Raw genomic sequence first — 19110 nt, forward strand, 5'->3', positions numbered from 1 at the left:
ACGATATTCCAGTGCTTGTATTTCCTATCATGATTTTCTTGATAGAGGGTTGCTGCTCACAAGGAAGCTATTAAACCAAGAGTTCCAAATGGTGAAGTTGAAATCATCCCTTCATAAATTTTACGGACGTCTTCACGAGTTGGTTGACCGTTATGAAATAACCGTTTCACAGATGATATCGGATATGTTCCTTACGTCGTAACTTCAATCCCCTTTTCTTTTCATGAATGTGACCTACCGAATTAGACTATTTACCGGATTTGTTATAACATGAGCAACACGACGGGTGCCACATGTGGAGCAGGATCTGCTTAACCTTCCGGGGCACCTGAGATCACTCCTAGTTTTTGGTGGGGTTTGTGTTGCTAATTCTTTAGTTTTCTATGTTGTGTCATGTGTACTATTGTTTTTCTGTTTTTCTGTTTGTCTTTTTCATTTTTAGCCATGGCGTTGTCAGTTTAATTTCGATTTATGAGTTTGACTGTCCCTCTGGTATCTGTCGTCCCTCTTTTCAGAAATTTAGCTACGGGTTACAAGTATACCACCTTGCAGTATGTCTTAAAAGAGAGGGGGCAAGGGGTTTAACTGTTTTGCTGTTATGGGGCAATTTAATTCTTTGTTATCTGTTATTTTGAAAATATATTTGCTGTAAGCTGTTATTGTCTTATTCTTTGTTAGCTGTTATTGGGCTTTTAGTTTTTTTGTTATCTGTTATTGTGATAATGTATTTGCTGTTAACTGTTATTGAAAATTGGAATGTTAGCATTTTTTTTTACAGTCAATATTCGGTATAAATTGAAGATCATTGAACATTTGGGTCTACAACTACTAATATGTTTGTCCCGTATTCAGAGAAGGATTCCATTAACATATACCCATCACAGAAGTGAGGTCCAGGACAATTCAAGTATATCTTATGATTATCCTTTGTAATAAATTCCATTTTTTTTATGAATGTGTATTTAGAATTATCTTAATTTTTTGTATGAGAATAATGTTCCTTGTTTCCCCTACGAACATATTAAATTAAAACAATTCTTAATATGACAAAAAGGAAAACATATGGCCAGGAATATCTGACAAGGATCTCAATTAAGGACTAGGTCCTAACAACCACTTAATTTTTTATATAATATGGTACATAGACTCAGCTCTGTGATTCTTTTCAAAGCAGAACCAAATACGTTGTACAATGAAAGTTCCAACCATGTACTTGGGTCCGAAGCTGCACATAACTCATTACAAACAAAGATTTATTTCGTTTCAAGCCATTGTTTCCCTACTAAACTATGTATTATATTTACTAGTACACTTGGTACAATCAAAAACCTGATAAAAAATTGTTCAAATAAGGCCTTTGAAAATAGTGGAATAAATTGCTTTTGGAGTGTCAAAATTCGTTCGAAGTACTTGATAAATTGCATGCTTTTAATTTTTCTACCCTATATACCACTTTGCTTCATAGTCTTATTAAGAAAAATTCACACACCTCATTAGATGGTCATTTAGAAAAAGTCAGAATATTCAAACTCTTTTAGGTCAGTTTTTTTATTAGCAACAAAGGGAGCTTCACTCAATATATATAAACAATACACCAACGTTTCATGAGAACTGCTGAAAGCATTTTTGAGTTATTTGAGTTTTTAATGAATAAAATCCCTTAAAATCTGAAATTAATAAAAATCGAAAGGGAGTTTACAACAATAGATATAAACATTTCAGCAAAGTTTCATGGGAACTGCTGAAAACTGGAAAATCCCCCCTTTTTGATTAATAAAACCCGTTAACTCGGAAACGTAAAATCTAAAATTTATAAAAAAAATGAAAGTGACCTCATGTTAATAGATATAAACAATTCACCAAAATTTTTTGCTTTGTGAAAGCATTTTTGAGATATTATCAAAAAACTGGGAAAAAAAAACAATTTTATTGAATAAAAACCCATTACCCAAAAATTTAAAATCTAAAATTTATCAAAAAAAGAAAAAAAGGGAGCTCACGTAAATAGATATAAACAATTTCCCAAAGTTTAATGCAAATTGGTTAAAGAGTTTTTTAGTTAATGTCTGACATGTTGACAACAGACGGACAACAGTACCATAATATGTTCCGTTAACGAGCATATAAATTTTTTTTATAATATATTGAGTAGTAATTTAAACACATTCTAGATACATAATTTAATACTAAAAACATAGTCATAGAAAATGGAATGCATTACAAAGGATTATGTCCGTAAGTACCGATTATCAGGTTGTCTGCATGTTGATATCGTAAAATATCAGCTGCGAGACATAATATGAAGCTTTTTGTCGAGTAAGCGCAGCGAACGAGATCAAAAAGCCTTCATATTATGTCGAGCAGCTGATATTTTACAATATTAATATGCCGATAACCTGATAATCGATTTATCGGGCTGTATTTGCGTCTTTTGGAAGTATTGTCTTAGTTTCACCAGCAACCGGAAGTTGACTTGATAAGTTCGGGTCAAACTTATCAACGTCGGTTCAAGCATTATGACGTCGCTGATTTGTCGGGGTCAAAGTTATTAAGGCCAGGTCAACGTATTTGACGTCACAAAGCCGTGATATGGAGTTTTATTAAGAGCTGAGCAGATTGATATAGACAGTTGGACGAGCGATAATAAGAAATACTGATTTGTCAAAGACCATATTATTTTAATATTTCATTTACTGTTATCTGTTTTTGTCCATTTTAATTCCTTGTTATCTGTTATGAGCCAAATCAATTTGCTGTTTTGCTGTTATTGGGACCCCCCTTGCCCCCTCTTAAACGTTGCTCGGAATACTATAGGCACATCAGACACCTCTACTTGATCACGATTCATATCAGAGGCCCTCTGTTTCTACCTCTATCAGTAGCACCACATCCACGAGTTCTAGTAGATATTGGTGGCATGACTGTGTTAATGAGAAATCTACGTATTAATTAGAAATGAAGGGAAAAGAACAGTTTATATATGGAACACAATGTTGGTGTTATTGCTGAGAGCGTAGTAAGATCGCAGTATGAACGTGGTATTATCGTAATACGACTGGGTAAGAACGTACTATAATTGCAGTAGAACATGGTAAGTTCGTGTTGCAATCGGATGAATTGTGGTATGGTTGTAGTAAGAACGTGATGAGTGTAGTTAGATAGTGATAATGGTACCAAGGTCGCAGATTAAGATTGGTGAAACCGTGATATAATTGTAGCGGGATCGTTGTAGACACGTAATAAGGACGTAGTAGCATCGTGAAAACAACGAAAACGTACAATTTCATGCTGCTACTGACATGACTACGATCCGAATTTAATTTACATCGTGGTGGGCGTGGTGCGATCGTGGTTTAGTGTGACGGGATTTTAATCTAATTAATACCCCAGTCCCACTAGGCCACGATCTCACTACGATCTCTGAAAAAATGCAAATTTTGACGATCGTAACACAATCCTGTAGATCGCAGTAAGGTCGTGGTACGGTTGTGGTGAGGTCTTCATAATCGTGAAGAGCGAGGCAAACTTAACACATGTTCAAAACAATCGTGGTCGTAGTAGAAGCGTATCAAGAGCACAGTAAGGTCGTGGTAAGATCGCAAAGATCGCTGTACCACCATAGCGAGAGCGTAGTGAAAGCGCGATTACTAGTACTAGTATTGCCCAACAGATTACACTACGATCTCACATCGACGTTACTATGACCTCACTACGACAATCACGTTCACCACACGACCCAACAATGCTTCTACTACGACTATATCACGTTTATGCTACGCTAATCAAGACCAAAGTACGATTTAAGCACGATCATGTCATCCTTATTACACTCGTATTACGACCTGACTACGTTCATAATACGACCATTTAATTAGAGTTCTAGCCATGCTCATTGTCACATAAAATATATAAAAGCTCTCAAGGTTTTTTTGTCTGTATGTTATTTTGACTTTCCGACAGCTCATCCATGCTTGACACATCTGTATCATTTTCACTATTGCTCAATAAAATATCGTCATTTGCTCTTGATTGATCAGCAATAAGTTGTGATTCAGGTGGGATTGGTTGATCCAACATCTCTCAAAGGACCCGCTGACTCTACCTCTACCCTGCCACAAAACCCACGAGTTCTGGTAGATTTTGAAGGCATGTCTGTGTTGTTTTTGAGAATTTTATGTATTAATGACAACTAGAAGGAATGGAACAGTACTTACATGGAACATGATGTTGACGTTATTGCTGAGAGCGTATAACTAGTTAGATCACTGTATTAACGTTGTAAGATCGTAGACTGATCCTGGTAAGAGCGTGCTATAATTGAAGAAGAAGCGTGGTAAGATCGTGTTGCTATCGGATAAATCGTGGTATGGTCGCAGTTAGAACCTGATGATCGTAGTTAGATCGTGATAATAGTAGTGAGGTCGCAGAATAATCGTGGAGAAAACGTGGTATAATCGTCACGGGACCGTTGTAGAAGCGTAATGAGAACGTTAAGCATCGTGAAAACATCGAAAATCTACATTTTCATGCCGTTCATACAGCGACCTCACCACCATCTGAATTCATTTCAGAACGCAGTGAGCGTGGATCGATCGTGGTCTTGTGTGACTGGGGCCTAAGAGCTACATTTTAGAAAATATAACTTATAAGAAATGGCATGCCAAAATTCACCAAATTAAGGGTATTTTACGTAAAAATCAAATAGGATATTTTTTTTAAAGTACTTACAAAGACACCTGTAATAAATGATCCAGTAAAATATGGAGGACCAAAATATCCTCCATCTCCATATACAACACCTGCTATTCCACAAATCAGTAAGGAACTGCCAAATATTATTTCTAAAATACCAATTATCATAAACCTCTGAAATACTTCCTTGCTATCTGAACCTGCAAGACAACAATAAAAGCTACATAGACCTGACATTGTTTGCTGAAATTATCTAATGAGCTTGAACTACCTATTTCAATAACAAATCACTTTTGAATTTTTAAGAAATTAGTATGTACATGTATAAAGAATACATCATGAATTTTCAACTGATTTATTACGAATAAATGTGATTTCTGTTCATGCCGTGGCAATGACAAAGTGAACAAGTTCGGTATGAGCCAAGGCTCTAAGTTGAAGGCCGTACCTTGACCTATAATAGTTTACTTTTATAAATTGTTACTTGGATGGAGAGTTGTCTCATTGGCACTCATACCACATCTTCCTATGTCAAAGAATGTTTATGATGATCAGCAAAGCATAACCCCACTCGTAAATCGACTTTTTCGAAATATAAAGGACAATTGGTAATCTCTTTATTTGAACATCAAAACAAAATTAATGTAATGGCATTGTTTGAATTTCCATTGTTTATAACTTTTTAAACCAATCCCAACGTTTTGGTGTACGGTTTTGAAATTTTACCCAGAATTATTAGATTCTGAAACGGCGAATCCAATGTATAAGATACATTGAGTAGCCATCTGACTACTTTTTATTGAGCTCTGACCAAATACAAAGTCATTTTGTTTAGAACCTTCTGAGATATACGTGTGATAACTTTTTTAACATATTGAAAATTGAAAGTATCAGCAAATAGGAAGTTGGCAGATCCCAAAAGAGCTACATGTAACAACTTATGACTGTCAAACAACAGACCCAATATAGAATTATTTTTATTTGCACATAAGTATAACGTGTATTTACAATTGCTTTTTGTATGTTATTTGTTTGTATTCACATATTCCAGGCTGATAATTTATGTACCTTCAATTTCTTAAATTTGCTGTTATTGATGTGGAATTTATTATTTTTGGATCCCAAACGGTTGATAACACTTTGATTTTGGTAAAATACGAGCTCTGAATGGTTGAGCATTAACTTAGGTAATGATAATATAAGGTTTCCATGATCAATCCACAAGATAGATTTTCTTTGTATATTGTTGATATGAGGAGCCTCGGTGGCCAAGTAGTCTAATTAGTTCTACTACTGTAATCTCTAGGCAGTCAACACTGAGGTTGTGAGATCGAAACCTGCACGTGTACTCAACTCTAATTGACTAGGATTGTCAGTTTTTATATCGAAGGTCGGTGGGTGGTTTTTTTCCTGGCACTCCGGCTTCCTCTATCAATAAAAACTGGCCGCCACGAAAATAGTCCAAATGGCACTTAAAAAGGCGTTAAAAATCTAATAATCAATAAATCAATATTGTTGTTATGTTTATCTCATTCTAAATTTAACAGAAGTGTAACCAAGTCTTTAATATTGAGGAAAGGGCCTCATCCTGAAAAGTTTACCTACCCATCTAAGAAATGGGTTCCAGATCGGGTGACAATATCTGACTGTCAAGGATTCTCCATACAGGTTATATTTTATCCTCTAGAAAATCAGATGAAATTAAGAAATGACATTCAGGTTGCTTCTATTAAAAATAGCACAGCTGTTGCTGTCTGTAAAAAAAATATTTGGATAATTAATAGTACTTACCCTCTTGTGTGGAACTATCTGCCATTTTAACTAAATCAGCTTATATGTTTTTCAATATCAACTTGTGCAATATTCAGTTATCTTTTCTACTGAAAATGAAATTCTGTTATGTTATTCCCAGGACTGTCTTATGACTCTCATCTTATATAGAAAAGATCACATATTTTCAGAAAATGTTTATGCACCATTTTAGTATGTATTAAATGACTTTAAGGTTTATGAGCCCTTCTGTAGCCATTTTTGTACGAATTTTTCAAACATCAATTGTATCAAAACTACAGATAAAATGAACAATAGAGCCAGGTCATTTTGCACATATACTAGGGGGAAACTTGGTGGAAAGCATTATAATTTACTGTTTCATTGCATTCAAAAGAAAAAGAGTACTTTGTGGCAAATAAACTAAGATTTTTATAGAAAATCCACAGCCTTTAATACAGAGATTTGTGTTATAAAATTTGAAACATAGATTACTCACTTGCTTTTCTATGATGTGCTAGTGATTATTTTTTACAAAAAATTCTAACCAATCTGTAAATTCCAAAATACCTCGTGCTGAGTCACTAAGGTCGAGCGCACCCTAAAAGGTGTACTTGATTTGGTCCATATTTTTATTTGTTTTAACCAATAACTACATTAATAAACTTGTTTTTAGGAAATCAATGCTAGCACTGCATGCAATTATCCTATATCTGTCAGTCATCAAATTGCCAAATATGACAAGGATCAAGGCTGTGGATTTTCTATAAAATTTACATATGTTTAGCATTGAATAAAACAAGGGTACATAATCCTTAAATTGGGTGAATGGAACAATTTCTACATATTAGACAATTAGTTGTGTAAAATATTCTACTGTGTGAACATTGCTACTTTCTTAGGCTGATAAACATTTAATTTTATTCTCTTGTTACGCATTCTTCACGTTTATATATTTATGTAAAGGTTAATTTTGATATATTGTATGTACATATACTGTCGTATCAGTCGGAAACCCGGTTGAAATAGAACAAAAGAATCGAAGCTCTTTGTTAGAGAAGGCGATAAATGCTTACTGTAATGTTTACTGTAGTGACAAAAAATTTAAAAGTTAATAGAAACAAACAAAATTACAATTTTCTTCTCAATTACGAAGTGTTTTATTTTAAAAACACCATTTGCATAAGTTTTCAATTTATCTAGTACATAGTTAAGAAAAACAATTAGATATCAAGTCGAAGACATGGGTATCTTTCAAGTTGGATGTAGAAAATGCATAACCTCCGATTTAAAAAAAATATTTAACACGAACGGAAAACATATCAATCTATTAATTCAGTAATGTTCGTGTCTGCCCTTCCATTATGTGACTCAAGAAAAAATTCCAAAAAATGGGTAACAATTGTATCGAAAAGAGAGCATCGAGTGAACCTTTTTATGTTAGGGCGTGTTTGAGTTGAATATTTTGTCTTGATATCGTACAAAGCAAGAATATTTCATACATCGTTTCGCTTCAGATTCTATCATTTTTATATATCAAAGCTACAGGTTGACTTTATAACATAAAAAAAATCACAGTACTAAAAGATGAAATATCTCAGTCGGTCAAGTGAAATACCTATCTAATGAATCACAAAAACAGAGTAGGTGTGTTCGAATAGCTATTTTTTTACTGAAAGTACTTGACGACAGTCTTTCAAGTTGGATGATGAGAATGCATATCTTCGAAAAATTATAATTTTTTGTGTGTGATAACCAGGGTTTATAGTCTTCAACCACGAAAAAAATCTAGTCTGCCCTTCCACGAAATATTTAATTAGAATTTTTTTAAATGTTTATGAATTTTCGAAAATACCACCTGACAACCGATCAGACAATAGTTTTTTGAGTTGAATCAATGCAGACAAGATCATTAACTGATGCTCATTAGCTAGTTGATACATTTGTCTTTTAAAATACAACTGACATATAAGGATCGTAATGGTGCAATGTGGATAAATTTATCGGTTTCCGAGAGCAAAATTGGCAGCGCGTCATCCCTACAATGGCTTCCATTTCTACGATTGTGAAAATGAACTGGCGTAATGGGGAGACAATTTTGACGAAGTAGAATCCTGACTGGTATCTTCAAGCTTTACTTTAACTATCGATCTAACTAATGCCATTCATTATTGGAGGAAATATATATTCTGAAAACAGACTTACCTGTCCAGTTGAAAAATGTTTTAGGCCCGACATCCACTAGATATAACATCAAAGTTAAATGCAATTTATATTTCAAAATAATAAAATCTTTTGTGGATTTTAATTGGCATTTTTTTCCGATCTTGTTGAAGGTGAAAAAATAAATTAAGTGGGATACAACTTTATGCCATGTTCAAAATTAATAATTGATAGTCATATTTATTATTAAAATACCAATAAAGTATAGTCATTTATAATTTAATCAGTGTGTTAATATATATGAATTATTATTTTTACCTGAGATTACCTGTAAAATGAATGCGCGCAAATGTAATTAAAAGCTGCGCGCAAACGTAAAATATTTTAATCCCCAAATGCGCGCAAACGTAGTGCGCCCGAGAATTCTATCATGTCTATATCCAGACAATAACATTAGCAAACAAAGGGTAACTTCCATGAGCATGATAAGGACATCATTACAAGAGAAAACATCAATAGCATAATATAAGAAAAACACATAACATATCAATTACTAACCAACCGCGTGCCATGACAAAGTTACTGAGAATTGTCGAAAATCACGCGCTTACCACAGCGCTATCCAAAAATCCTGGGGAGAACACTGGACAGTTTGTTTATATTATATAAGTATTTTCGAAAGTGTGTAATCATATTTGTATTTAATTTTATGCCCTAGCTCAGTTGCTACGGTTTGATTTTTTTCTGTCTGTTTTATTTGCTTCATCTTTGTCCCTTAACATTCCAAATATATATAACCGAAAGAAAACTGACTTTAGGAACTTTAACAATAATTCGCAAAGTGCTTTATATGAACTCCTGTTTTGAATTGAATATTTATATGAACTCCCGTTATGAATTGAATATTTATATGAACTCTCGTTTTAAATTAAATATTTATATGAAGTCTAGTTTTAAATTGAATATTTCCCATTTTAGTTTTAAGTTGAATATTTCCCATTTTAGTTTTAAGTTGAATATTTCTTGTTCTCTTTTTCTTGAATATAATGTTTCTTATTTCAAATATCCAAAGAGATTATAGATTTACTATTTTAAACTTAATCCGATGGCTGTCAAAAGTGCGAGAGATAATACACGTATCTAACACTCGAACTTAAAAAGCAATTATCGCTATTTTATAAAGTTAAGCAGGAGGACAATGATCAGCTTATTATTACATAAGATTGGACAATTATATTTCGGTGCGAAGCTATAGTTAGAACGGCGGACCAGTTTATATACATGTAGCAATATTATTTCGTTTTAAACATTACACTGTAGTAATAAATATATAAAATTTGTAACAAGTCATACATTCATTGTGAAAATTTTGTCGACGCTTTTTAGAGGCAATCATCACACTCATATGGAAAGCTAACGATGTCGTCAATATGCACACAAGAAAAGTCAACACTAGGGCATTTTGCATGATAAATTAAAAGGAGGAGCAAATCTCGCAACATATATAATCATCGTCTGTTTCAAGTAAACACTTGGAACAAAGCCTGGAAGTAGTCGATTTCTCCGATTTCTTTTGGTTTTTTTGATAAATTACTACGTTTCTTATTTTCTGCCATTCTTTTCTTTTTTTCGTTTTTCTTCTCCTCCTTTTCATCATTTTCCTCTTCCTTTAGTTTGCGTTTTAATTCTCTGTCAATCTTACGCTTTTCTTCATTTCCTGTTCATCTTCTTTCTACTGTTTCCGATTCTTTAAAATTTTTATCATTCCGATCCCGAAACGGCTTTTGGTCGAAAATAACAACAGATAATGCAGTGACGTTACGGGCGATGTTCGTACATGTAAGCGTAACACAACGTCGCGAATATTTCGTAATGTTCAAACCGAAAATTCGACTGAAACATTGTTTTCAAGCAAGTGCAACATTATAAGATCAGTGATAAGCTAACAAATGACGTAAATTTGAGTTCAGTTCGTTTTTACGTCAAAAAATGGCGGTGCGACAAACTTGTAAGCCTTTCAAAAATCGCTCATAAATTACCATATATCATTTTTCAGGATATTTGTCTTTAAATTCATAAAATTAAGCAAATTAACATTGATGTAGTAAATACAAAAACTAAACTTTTTTCATTTTAGATAAATGTTTTTTGATTCTCAAATCTGGAATCCCAATTTTTTTCCCTGCGGGACAGATTTGCCCTTGTAATGGAATGCGGTTTTTTTTCTCTGACGTCAGCATAACATCATAAAAAATGCATAAAAGACTGAAGGAACCATTCTGTTTAATAATGGAAAAAAACGTTTTTCAAAATATTAAATAGTTTTGACGAAAATCATAGTTTAGTGGTTACAATAAATGAAATAAATAAATAATAAATAATTTGTTTATTAATGAAATATGTTACGCGGGACAACCTAAAAATCACGGATTTTTTAAAAATGTAGCTTGTCGCATGCAGTATAAAACATAGTTTCAACAATTATTTTTTTCGTTTTTACAATTTTAAAATACGTACAATAGCAATTAATATGATATCACAGAATTATATATTTTGGACTTGCATCTTGCCAACTACACCAATTTCCAATGAGGTATGAACATCGCGCGTAACGTCAGTACAGTATACATGTAAACTGGACCCCTGTTGTGTTCACTTATCACTACACTGAGAAACTATTTTATTTTTATTTGGTTGAGGGGGATAATGCTAGTCCATTAATATAAGCCTTCTTGTGTTCAAATCGTCTTCATTCGAAGTTTTTTTTATCGAATATTATTATTACTGGTTCGGCATTAATAGTAAAAAAAATAACCAATAAAAAATGTCGAATAAAGACAATATTAACCTACGAAGGCTTATATTATAGAACTAGTGATAATGTGTATTAGATCAAGATTTTTTCCACTGGAAATTCTACCCAGACTTTTATGCGCTTTGAAGCTATCTTGTAATCGGCTCGTGCTGGATGTTTTTAACATGATTTCTGGTCCTGTCTTTTTTTGTTCAAGTTCAATCCTAGTATCCAATAATAATCAGCCAATTTTTACAGTCTTATTTGTATTAGGACATTGTCCCATCTATTTTGGAAGACAAGATCGAATATCACTCATTCCAATGGCCCTAAAGAGCCTTAATACATGTACAAACAAAAATAATGTCCATGGTATACCTAGTGTGCCGCAGCCCGATCCCATTTAAAAAATAAATGGAGTTCAATGCATGTTCTACTCATGTTCTTTATTAATCAATCATGGACCGTAAAAGGGCACACTGAATGAACAATATCACGTGCACCACTATGATTATTCACACAAAGAGCACTTTATTCATCTGACAATGTGATCTTATAACCAGAGACATATAATACAATTGTATTATATGTCTCTGTTATAACCAATACAGGTCACGACAATTAATTAAAATACGCACAGGTATTCACAAGCCCTGTGCGGGCAGTTGTAGAGGTTCATTTCTTCTTCTGAAATCCGCTTCAAACATGTATTTCGAAATTTTTAGAAACTCAACATTGATTTTTTTTCCTTGAAAGCCTGCCTTAATAATATCAGTTGCTGATCAAAACTTGTAACGTTCATGTGAATATCGAAACGGTATCACTTTGAGAAGTAAAATGGCCGTTTGTCCCCACTTACGATGGCAAATAATTATCAATTAAACACTCCATGACCAATTGATTCTGGGGTCGAACCATAATATAATAATGTTATCAGTGATATGACAGAAGGATATATTATAAAGTGGTTGAAAATGTCCGACCGTGGTCGAAAATACCCGAACATGGTCGAAAATACCCAAATATTTAACAACGTCAAAATAGTCATTACTAATGCAATTATCAAAAATTAAGTATTGTGTCTTCAACAAAAGTAATGGCCAATATGTAAAGAAAAATGAAAGATGTTCACTTGTAACGTGAAGATGACCATTGTTTTTTCTCTGACGTCACAATCGAATTTACCATTAAGTGATCGAAAACTGTAGACGTTACCCTACTGCATTGGTTGAATTGATATATGGGCGTTTTTCAATAAAAGCGTAAATTTCAGACCTAAACAAAATGGAAAATCAACTTGTCTAAAATTTAATTTCAAGAGTTATTTTGAATACCTCTATAATAGACCTGTTTGTAAACAAAAAGTGCAATCTTAAATATTCTTTAAAATGATGTTATTTTCTTAATTTGTGTACTGTTTCGTAGGGGACTTTTGTCCCCTACGAAACTTCTTCTAAACACACATATTTTTTGCAATTTTAAATGTTTCCTATAGACATTCCAGTTTGTTTACTTTAAATACTAGAAAAAATATAATTTTTTTCTGACTTGGAAAACCATTTTTATTACATTGGTTGCAATGAATTACATTGATTTCCCAGTTAGATAAAACCGATAATTTCACATGTGAAATAAACGTGGTTATTTCACTCTCTGACGTCATACAACAATAGGCGTTGTCAAGACGTCGATAACGTCGGATCAAAACAAATTGTCAATGAGTAGGAAAAAGATATAGTTCCTTACATTTTCTACATTAATTTCATAAAAAAAGCCATAAAAAATAAGACAACTTGTGACCGAACGCCGCGCACTCGTTTAATCCATGCGTCGTTCGGTCACGCGTTGTCTTATTTTTGATATTCAAATACGGCGATTAGTTATACTATAATTATCGATAAAGATTAGACAGTACTTCACATATGAAGGTTCAACTCATGTTACGTAGTGGACATTTTGATGCGTTTCGTAGTGGACAAAACCGTTTCGTAGTGGACAAAAAGTTTCGTAGTTGACATCAACCCTTTTATATGTTAATAAAAACATAATAAAAATTACATGAAACTAACCCTTGTTATTTGTTTTGCACGAATATAATTGAAAAAAGATTAAAAAAAGACTGCATGGTAGTGATAGTGTCCACTACGAAACGTTTTTCTCCCATTCTTGTTTCGTAGGGGACCGTTTCGTAAGGGACGTATTCACATGTTTTATTTTTTCCCCACAATCCCTATATTGCAATAGTAACAAGACTGATTGTAATATTCATCAAAGCATTTATCAAGCTGTAAACTGATATTTTTTTCATAATTTTAAAACCAGATACTGAAGGAGATTTGACCCGTTTCGTAGTGGACATTATCAAAAATACGGTATCACTCTTGTCCATTTGATGTGCTCAATTTTTCTTACCAACAATTTAATTGCCGTTATAAAAGCATCACTTCTTTTGTAAGACCCTAATGTTTATATCTCTTGCAAACAAAAATTACATTGATTTTTTAAAACTGTTTATTGGCAAATTTTAATGACTACGTTTCGTAGTGGACATTTTGTGAGATACACACCTTCTGAAATTAAAAAAACTGTATTGAAAGCTGTTTATTAAAATATGTTGGCTCTGAACATACTTTTGAATTATTAAAGAACTTATGTAAAGTAAAAAAACATTTATTTCTTAATTTTTTTACGATATTTTAGAGTATGAATGTTGAATAGGGGGTACAAGTCAAATCGGCACCTGGTCAAATCGGCACCCATAGAAAAAGTCAAATCGGCACCTGGTTAAATCGGCATCTAGTCAAATCGGCACCTATTTAAAGTCAATTCGGCATCCAATAATATTTGATATAATATATGGGATTGGGACTATTATGCTAAGTTAGTAATTTAAGTATACTAGCATAATAGTCCCAAATATATATAGATATTTCTAAAAATGTATAAATTCGATCATGATTTATTTTGTTAAAAAGCATCAAGCTGTAAAAATACAAAAGTTGATCATTTAAAGTTTTCTCAACATTCATGACATTATGTGACTGATGTTTTCATGGTTTTGATAAATTTTCTTTTCAATTAATAAATAACTTAAATCAAGTACATAGTGAAAACACAATGTAACACCAGCTTTTCGCATATTTCTGTCATATTTTCACAACTATATGATATAATCTAATAGCGAGAATTAATACACAAACATGATTAGACCACAAAAAGACTTTTTATGGATATATGTGGTATCAGGAGAAATTAAAATTCGAATGTAAACTATTCAGGTATCCTCATTTCCATTGTGAGGACAAGGATAATAGCACGAAATCTTAGGTTAAAGTATATAAATTTGAATTTAAAGATTGAACTAGAACATTTTTAAAGATAAACTTGTATCACCTCATTCACCTGGTGTAAGAAAATGTGTGTCAAAAAACTTATAACTTGTACAAAAACCCTGTACAAATTATAAATTGTACAAAGTTATATTTTGTACACATCATATATTAAACAAATTTAACATGGGTGCCGATTTAACCAGGTGCCAATTTGACTAGGTGCCGATTTGACTATACTGTGTGCCGATTTGACCAAGTGCCGATTTAACCAGGTGCCGATTTGACTAGAATTCATGAATAGGCGGTCTAGGGACATGCCATTTTGGTTGTTTTGGACCATTCAGGAGTCAATATCTTATCAATACCTCTAAAAAAAAAACTGTTTCTCTGCTTTAAAATGTTAAATCTAATTCAATGTACTGACTGCACAAAAAATTACTTGCAAAGATCAAACACATTTTTTTTTAAAGTGGCTGGGACAAGAAAATACGTTTTTATTGAAAAACGCCCATATGTGTGCTTTAATACCATTTTTAAATCATTTGAATGCCTGTTTAAATTTAGGTTTTAAGTTAATATTGAGCATTTCTAAATTCAGGTCAACATCACAGGGGCTTGTTTACTAGTGGGTCGACGTCAGACGAGGATAGCATCGGTAAAACCTCGTCTGAACCACTAAACAAGCCAACAACAAATGGAAGTTTTTAACGACCTTGACTGGCTATACAGCCCTTGCACGGTCGGTAAGTAAGTAAATCAATCAACTCCTTACCGGAAGAAGAGCCTCCAGGGGAATCCAATAAATAATTATAAACAAACTTACTGCACAAATAAACTTCATTCTAGTCTGAAATCCCACTGTTGTTACTGGAGACTCAATGTGTACTAACTTTTTCTCCTACTTTACTCTATAGGTGTGTGAGTTTTTATTAAAACAGGATACAAATAAATGTAAACAAACTATTTTCGCAGTTGGATTATATTGGTAGTGGGGAGTGAAACGATATGTTTTGGTTCATTTATATGCTTGTCATCCTATATTTAGGAGCACCGCAGTACCAATATAAAAGATTATAAAAATATATGAAGATGTAACTTTAAAAAAAAAAACATAATTCATTTGTTTAAATATATTTATCAATCATGGACTTTTGACCAGATAAATGCTTTATATTATTATATATGAAACTGTTCAGATGATATTGACCGAGGGCGTAGTGGATGGATGTGATTTCAAAGTAGCTTCTTCTTTTTGTTTTCAAAGTACGAACTTATATATAGTGTGCACACCTGTCCACCTATGAAAATTAAAATGCAGGTTAAGACTTGCATTGGCGAATAAAATTGCAGGTCATAACGCGTACACACTTTTTCAAGCAGACAAGTATTTAGGGATTTTTTTTATATTTTAAATCAAACAGTTTCCAAAACATATAAATGGACTGATGATTTAAAATTATATTATATCATTATTTTATTGGACCTATTAGCTATGGCTACGTTACTCAGTTAATCCTGTTTTAAAATACTTTATCATATCAAGTCAAGCAACAACTCGGCTTTAAATTATCCAGTTTGTGTATTTACTTTTAAGAGCCAAATGAATCTGCCAGACTGAAAACCATGCAAAACCGCCCGAATGTCAGTCTCTACCAAATTAAATGAGTTCAGTCAAATTTGGCACATTGGTGCACTTTAGCAGAGGCATATGTATTATATGTCTCTGACCTTAGTAATGTTAATAACCACACAATTAATTTTTTTAAATATTGACAAGTTCTGGATTTTTTTTTTTGAGTGCCATCTATATACATGTATATGATCAGATGAAATTGCTGCCGGAAAACAACAAAAATAAGCCTTATTAATCATAATAAACACTAAATATACAGTCTAAATAAGCAAAAGAATACATTATTTGCCAAAGGATCCACTTTAATTTGGACATTGCCACCAAGTGTATTTCACAAACAAACCAGTATTCTTTATAGGTTATTTAACTCATCAACTATATGTACAGCTCTTTTCTTACAAATTATGTGAAAATTCAAAAAGTAAACAAATATAAGAAAGAAGGAATCAATGTTTTGCACCAAATGCAGGGAAAGAAGAATACAAATTTATAACAGAACTCCATTATACTATTTTTACCAAGTCTGGGTCAAACAGACATATCTTGGAAAATCTTAGCAAGTTGTATAAAGCAAAAACAAAAAATAACAGGCAGCCCGAATTCTACTATAATAACCAAAATTAAGGACATATGTGACTTATAAATGATATACAACAAACATACAAAAATACCAGTAATAAATGATCCAGTTAGAATATGGAGGACCAAAATATCCACCATCACCATATACAGACATAAAGCATGCTGTTGTTGAAATTATTTTTCTAATGTGCTTTGTCTTTTTGTTAGTGTCGTGATTAAGATTATAACACAATGTTGACTGCTGTACCCATAATTTTGACATTAATACCTATTATGTCTGTTTATTTCAGAGTTCATACATTGTTGTCAATATAATAGAATTTGTATGCGACTATCGTACAAGTGGGAGGTTAAGCTAGCTTTAAAACCAGATTCACCACCATTTTCTACACAGAAAATGCCTGTACCATGCAAGTCTGGAATATGACAATTATTATCCATTCCTTTGATGTTTTTGAGCTTTTGATTTTGTCATGTCAAAGGGACTTTCCGTTTTAAATAACCTCGGAGTTGGTTTTTTTTTTGTTATTTCATTTTTTCGATAAACTGTGAAATATGGCATGATATTCATATTCCTATTGGATATTTCGTTTTAACTGAAGAAAAAAAAAGAATAAAACCTAAATTCTTCAAGCAAAGTGAAGAAAGAAATATTATATTCATACTAAAGTTTCTATGAACATAGTTATCATAAATAAATTGGACTTCCCTCTTGTATCTTTCTCCCCTCTTTTTCCCCCCTCTCAGACCATTAATGACGTCTTGAAACTAAATCTATTGGATGTATACTGATCGATCTTACATATGGTTTAAAGTCATATAAAACGAGTGGCTGGTGAAAATTCTAATTCTTGAACCAATGCATGTATATATCATAAACTTAGTCTTCTGTGCAAGATTTCATCATTTTTTACGTTAAGATATCGTATAAGCGTCAATTTTATTTCTCTCTGTCTGTTATGATTTAACAAATATGGCAGTTTATTAATTGCCGTGTTTTGAAGCCGAAGTTTACCGATTGTCACCTTATAGTAAATAATCAACAACCAGATGCTCCGCAGGGCGTAGCTTTATACGACCGCAGAGGTCGAACCCTGAACAGTTGGGGCAAGTATGGACACAACATGCAAGCTTGATACAGCTCTGAATTTGGATTGTGATTAAATAGTTGACACAACATAGGTTTCTGACACAGAATGAATGTGGTCTAAGAACTTAAACTTAAAAACTTAAAATAGCATATAGCATATAACGTTTAAAAGGGACATAACTCAAGAACTGTAAAAGTGAAGCTGCCAAAAATTGAACTTGAACTGAGTTTAGAGGTACTAAGAATTATATAAACATTTCATTAAATTTAGTTGAGACAAACTTAAGTTAAGAGAACAGAAACGAAAAAAATCTTCAATTTTTCCACTTGTAAAGACACATAACCCTAGAATGGTAATCAAAGTGCTTGTAATCACTGAATGGCAAAGATTGTTTTAATTTATCAGTTGGTAGTAAAAGTGAATATTGCATTGTATATTGTACATAGCATTGATTTAAGTTGATTCAACTACTATTCTGGACAAAGAAAGATAACTCCAATTTTCAAAGAATAATAATCATGGCTAAAAATAAACAAAAAAGTTTTATCAGCAACATTTTATATTGGCAAATTTCCAATGAAGTTTATTAAACTAAAGTTATAGGCAAATTTCCAATATACATAATTTAAAAGCAGTTTAGGTTAGATAAACAAAAAAGCTCCATCATCAACATTTTATATTGGCAAATTTCCAATGAAGTTCATTAAACTAAAGTTATTGGCAAATTTCCAATGGAATTTATTAATCATAAAGTTTTTGGCAAATTTCCAATATACATAATTTAAAAGCAGTTTAGGTGAGATATTCAAATGAGTTTCAATTACCAACCTTACACTGCTTTTAATTTATGTTTTGTACTTAAGTAATTGTCCATTAACCTGGAAACCCTTTTCCCACCTTTTTTACACCTTATTCCTTAACGGTTTGAGCCATAACTCCCAAAGACAATTCTGACCATCCCTTTTCATCGCACCGCGGGTAAAATATCACGTTGTGATTGGTTTAACGCCGTCACGTGGTGACCCCCTATGAGACCATATGGGGTTAGTAGAT

General features: G+C 32.7%; 1 protein-coding gene across 4 annotated transcripts in view; it reads right to left on the bottom strand.

Moving 5' to 3' along the window:
- The window catches only part of LOC139519351 (uncharacterized), a 28442-nt gene extending 12689 nt beyond the window's left edge, over positions 1–15753 (bottom strand). Inside the window, exons 1-3 of one of the 4 annotated variants that reach the window (XM_071311350.1) lie at positions 15575–15753; positions 6484–6572; positions 4729–4892 (exon numbers count right to left, since the gene is read on the bottom strand). In XM_071311350.1, coding sequence (XP_071167451.1) covers positions 4729–4892; positions 6484–6508 — 189 coding nt within the window. In that variant the 5' untranslated portion in view covers positions 6509–6572; positions 15575–15753. Of the gene's footprint in view, positions 1–4728; positions 4893–6297; positions 6447–6483; positions 6573–15574 lie in introns of all 4 variants that reach the window. The other 3 variants (XM_071311353.1, XM_071311352.1, XM_071311351.1) reach the window with 3 other exon arrangements.
- Between the last annotated feature and the right edge of the window lie 3357 nt (positions 15754–19110).

Source organism: Mytilus edulis, chromosome 4, assembly GCF_963676685.1.
Source record: "Mytilus edulis chromosome 4, xbMytEdul2.2, whole genome shotgun sequence".
Lineage (NCBI taxonomy): Eukaryota > Metazoa > Mollusca > Bivalvia > Mytilida > Mytilidae > Mytilus > Mytilus edulis.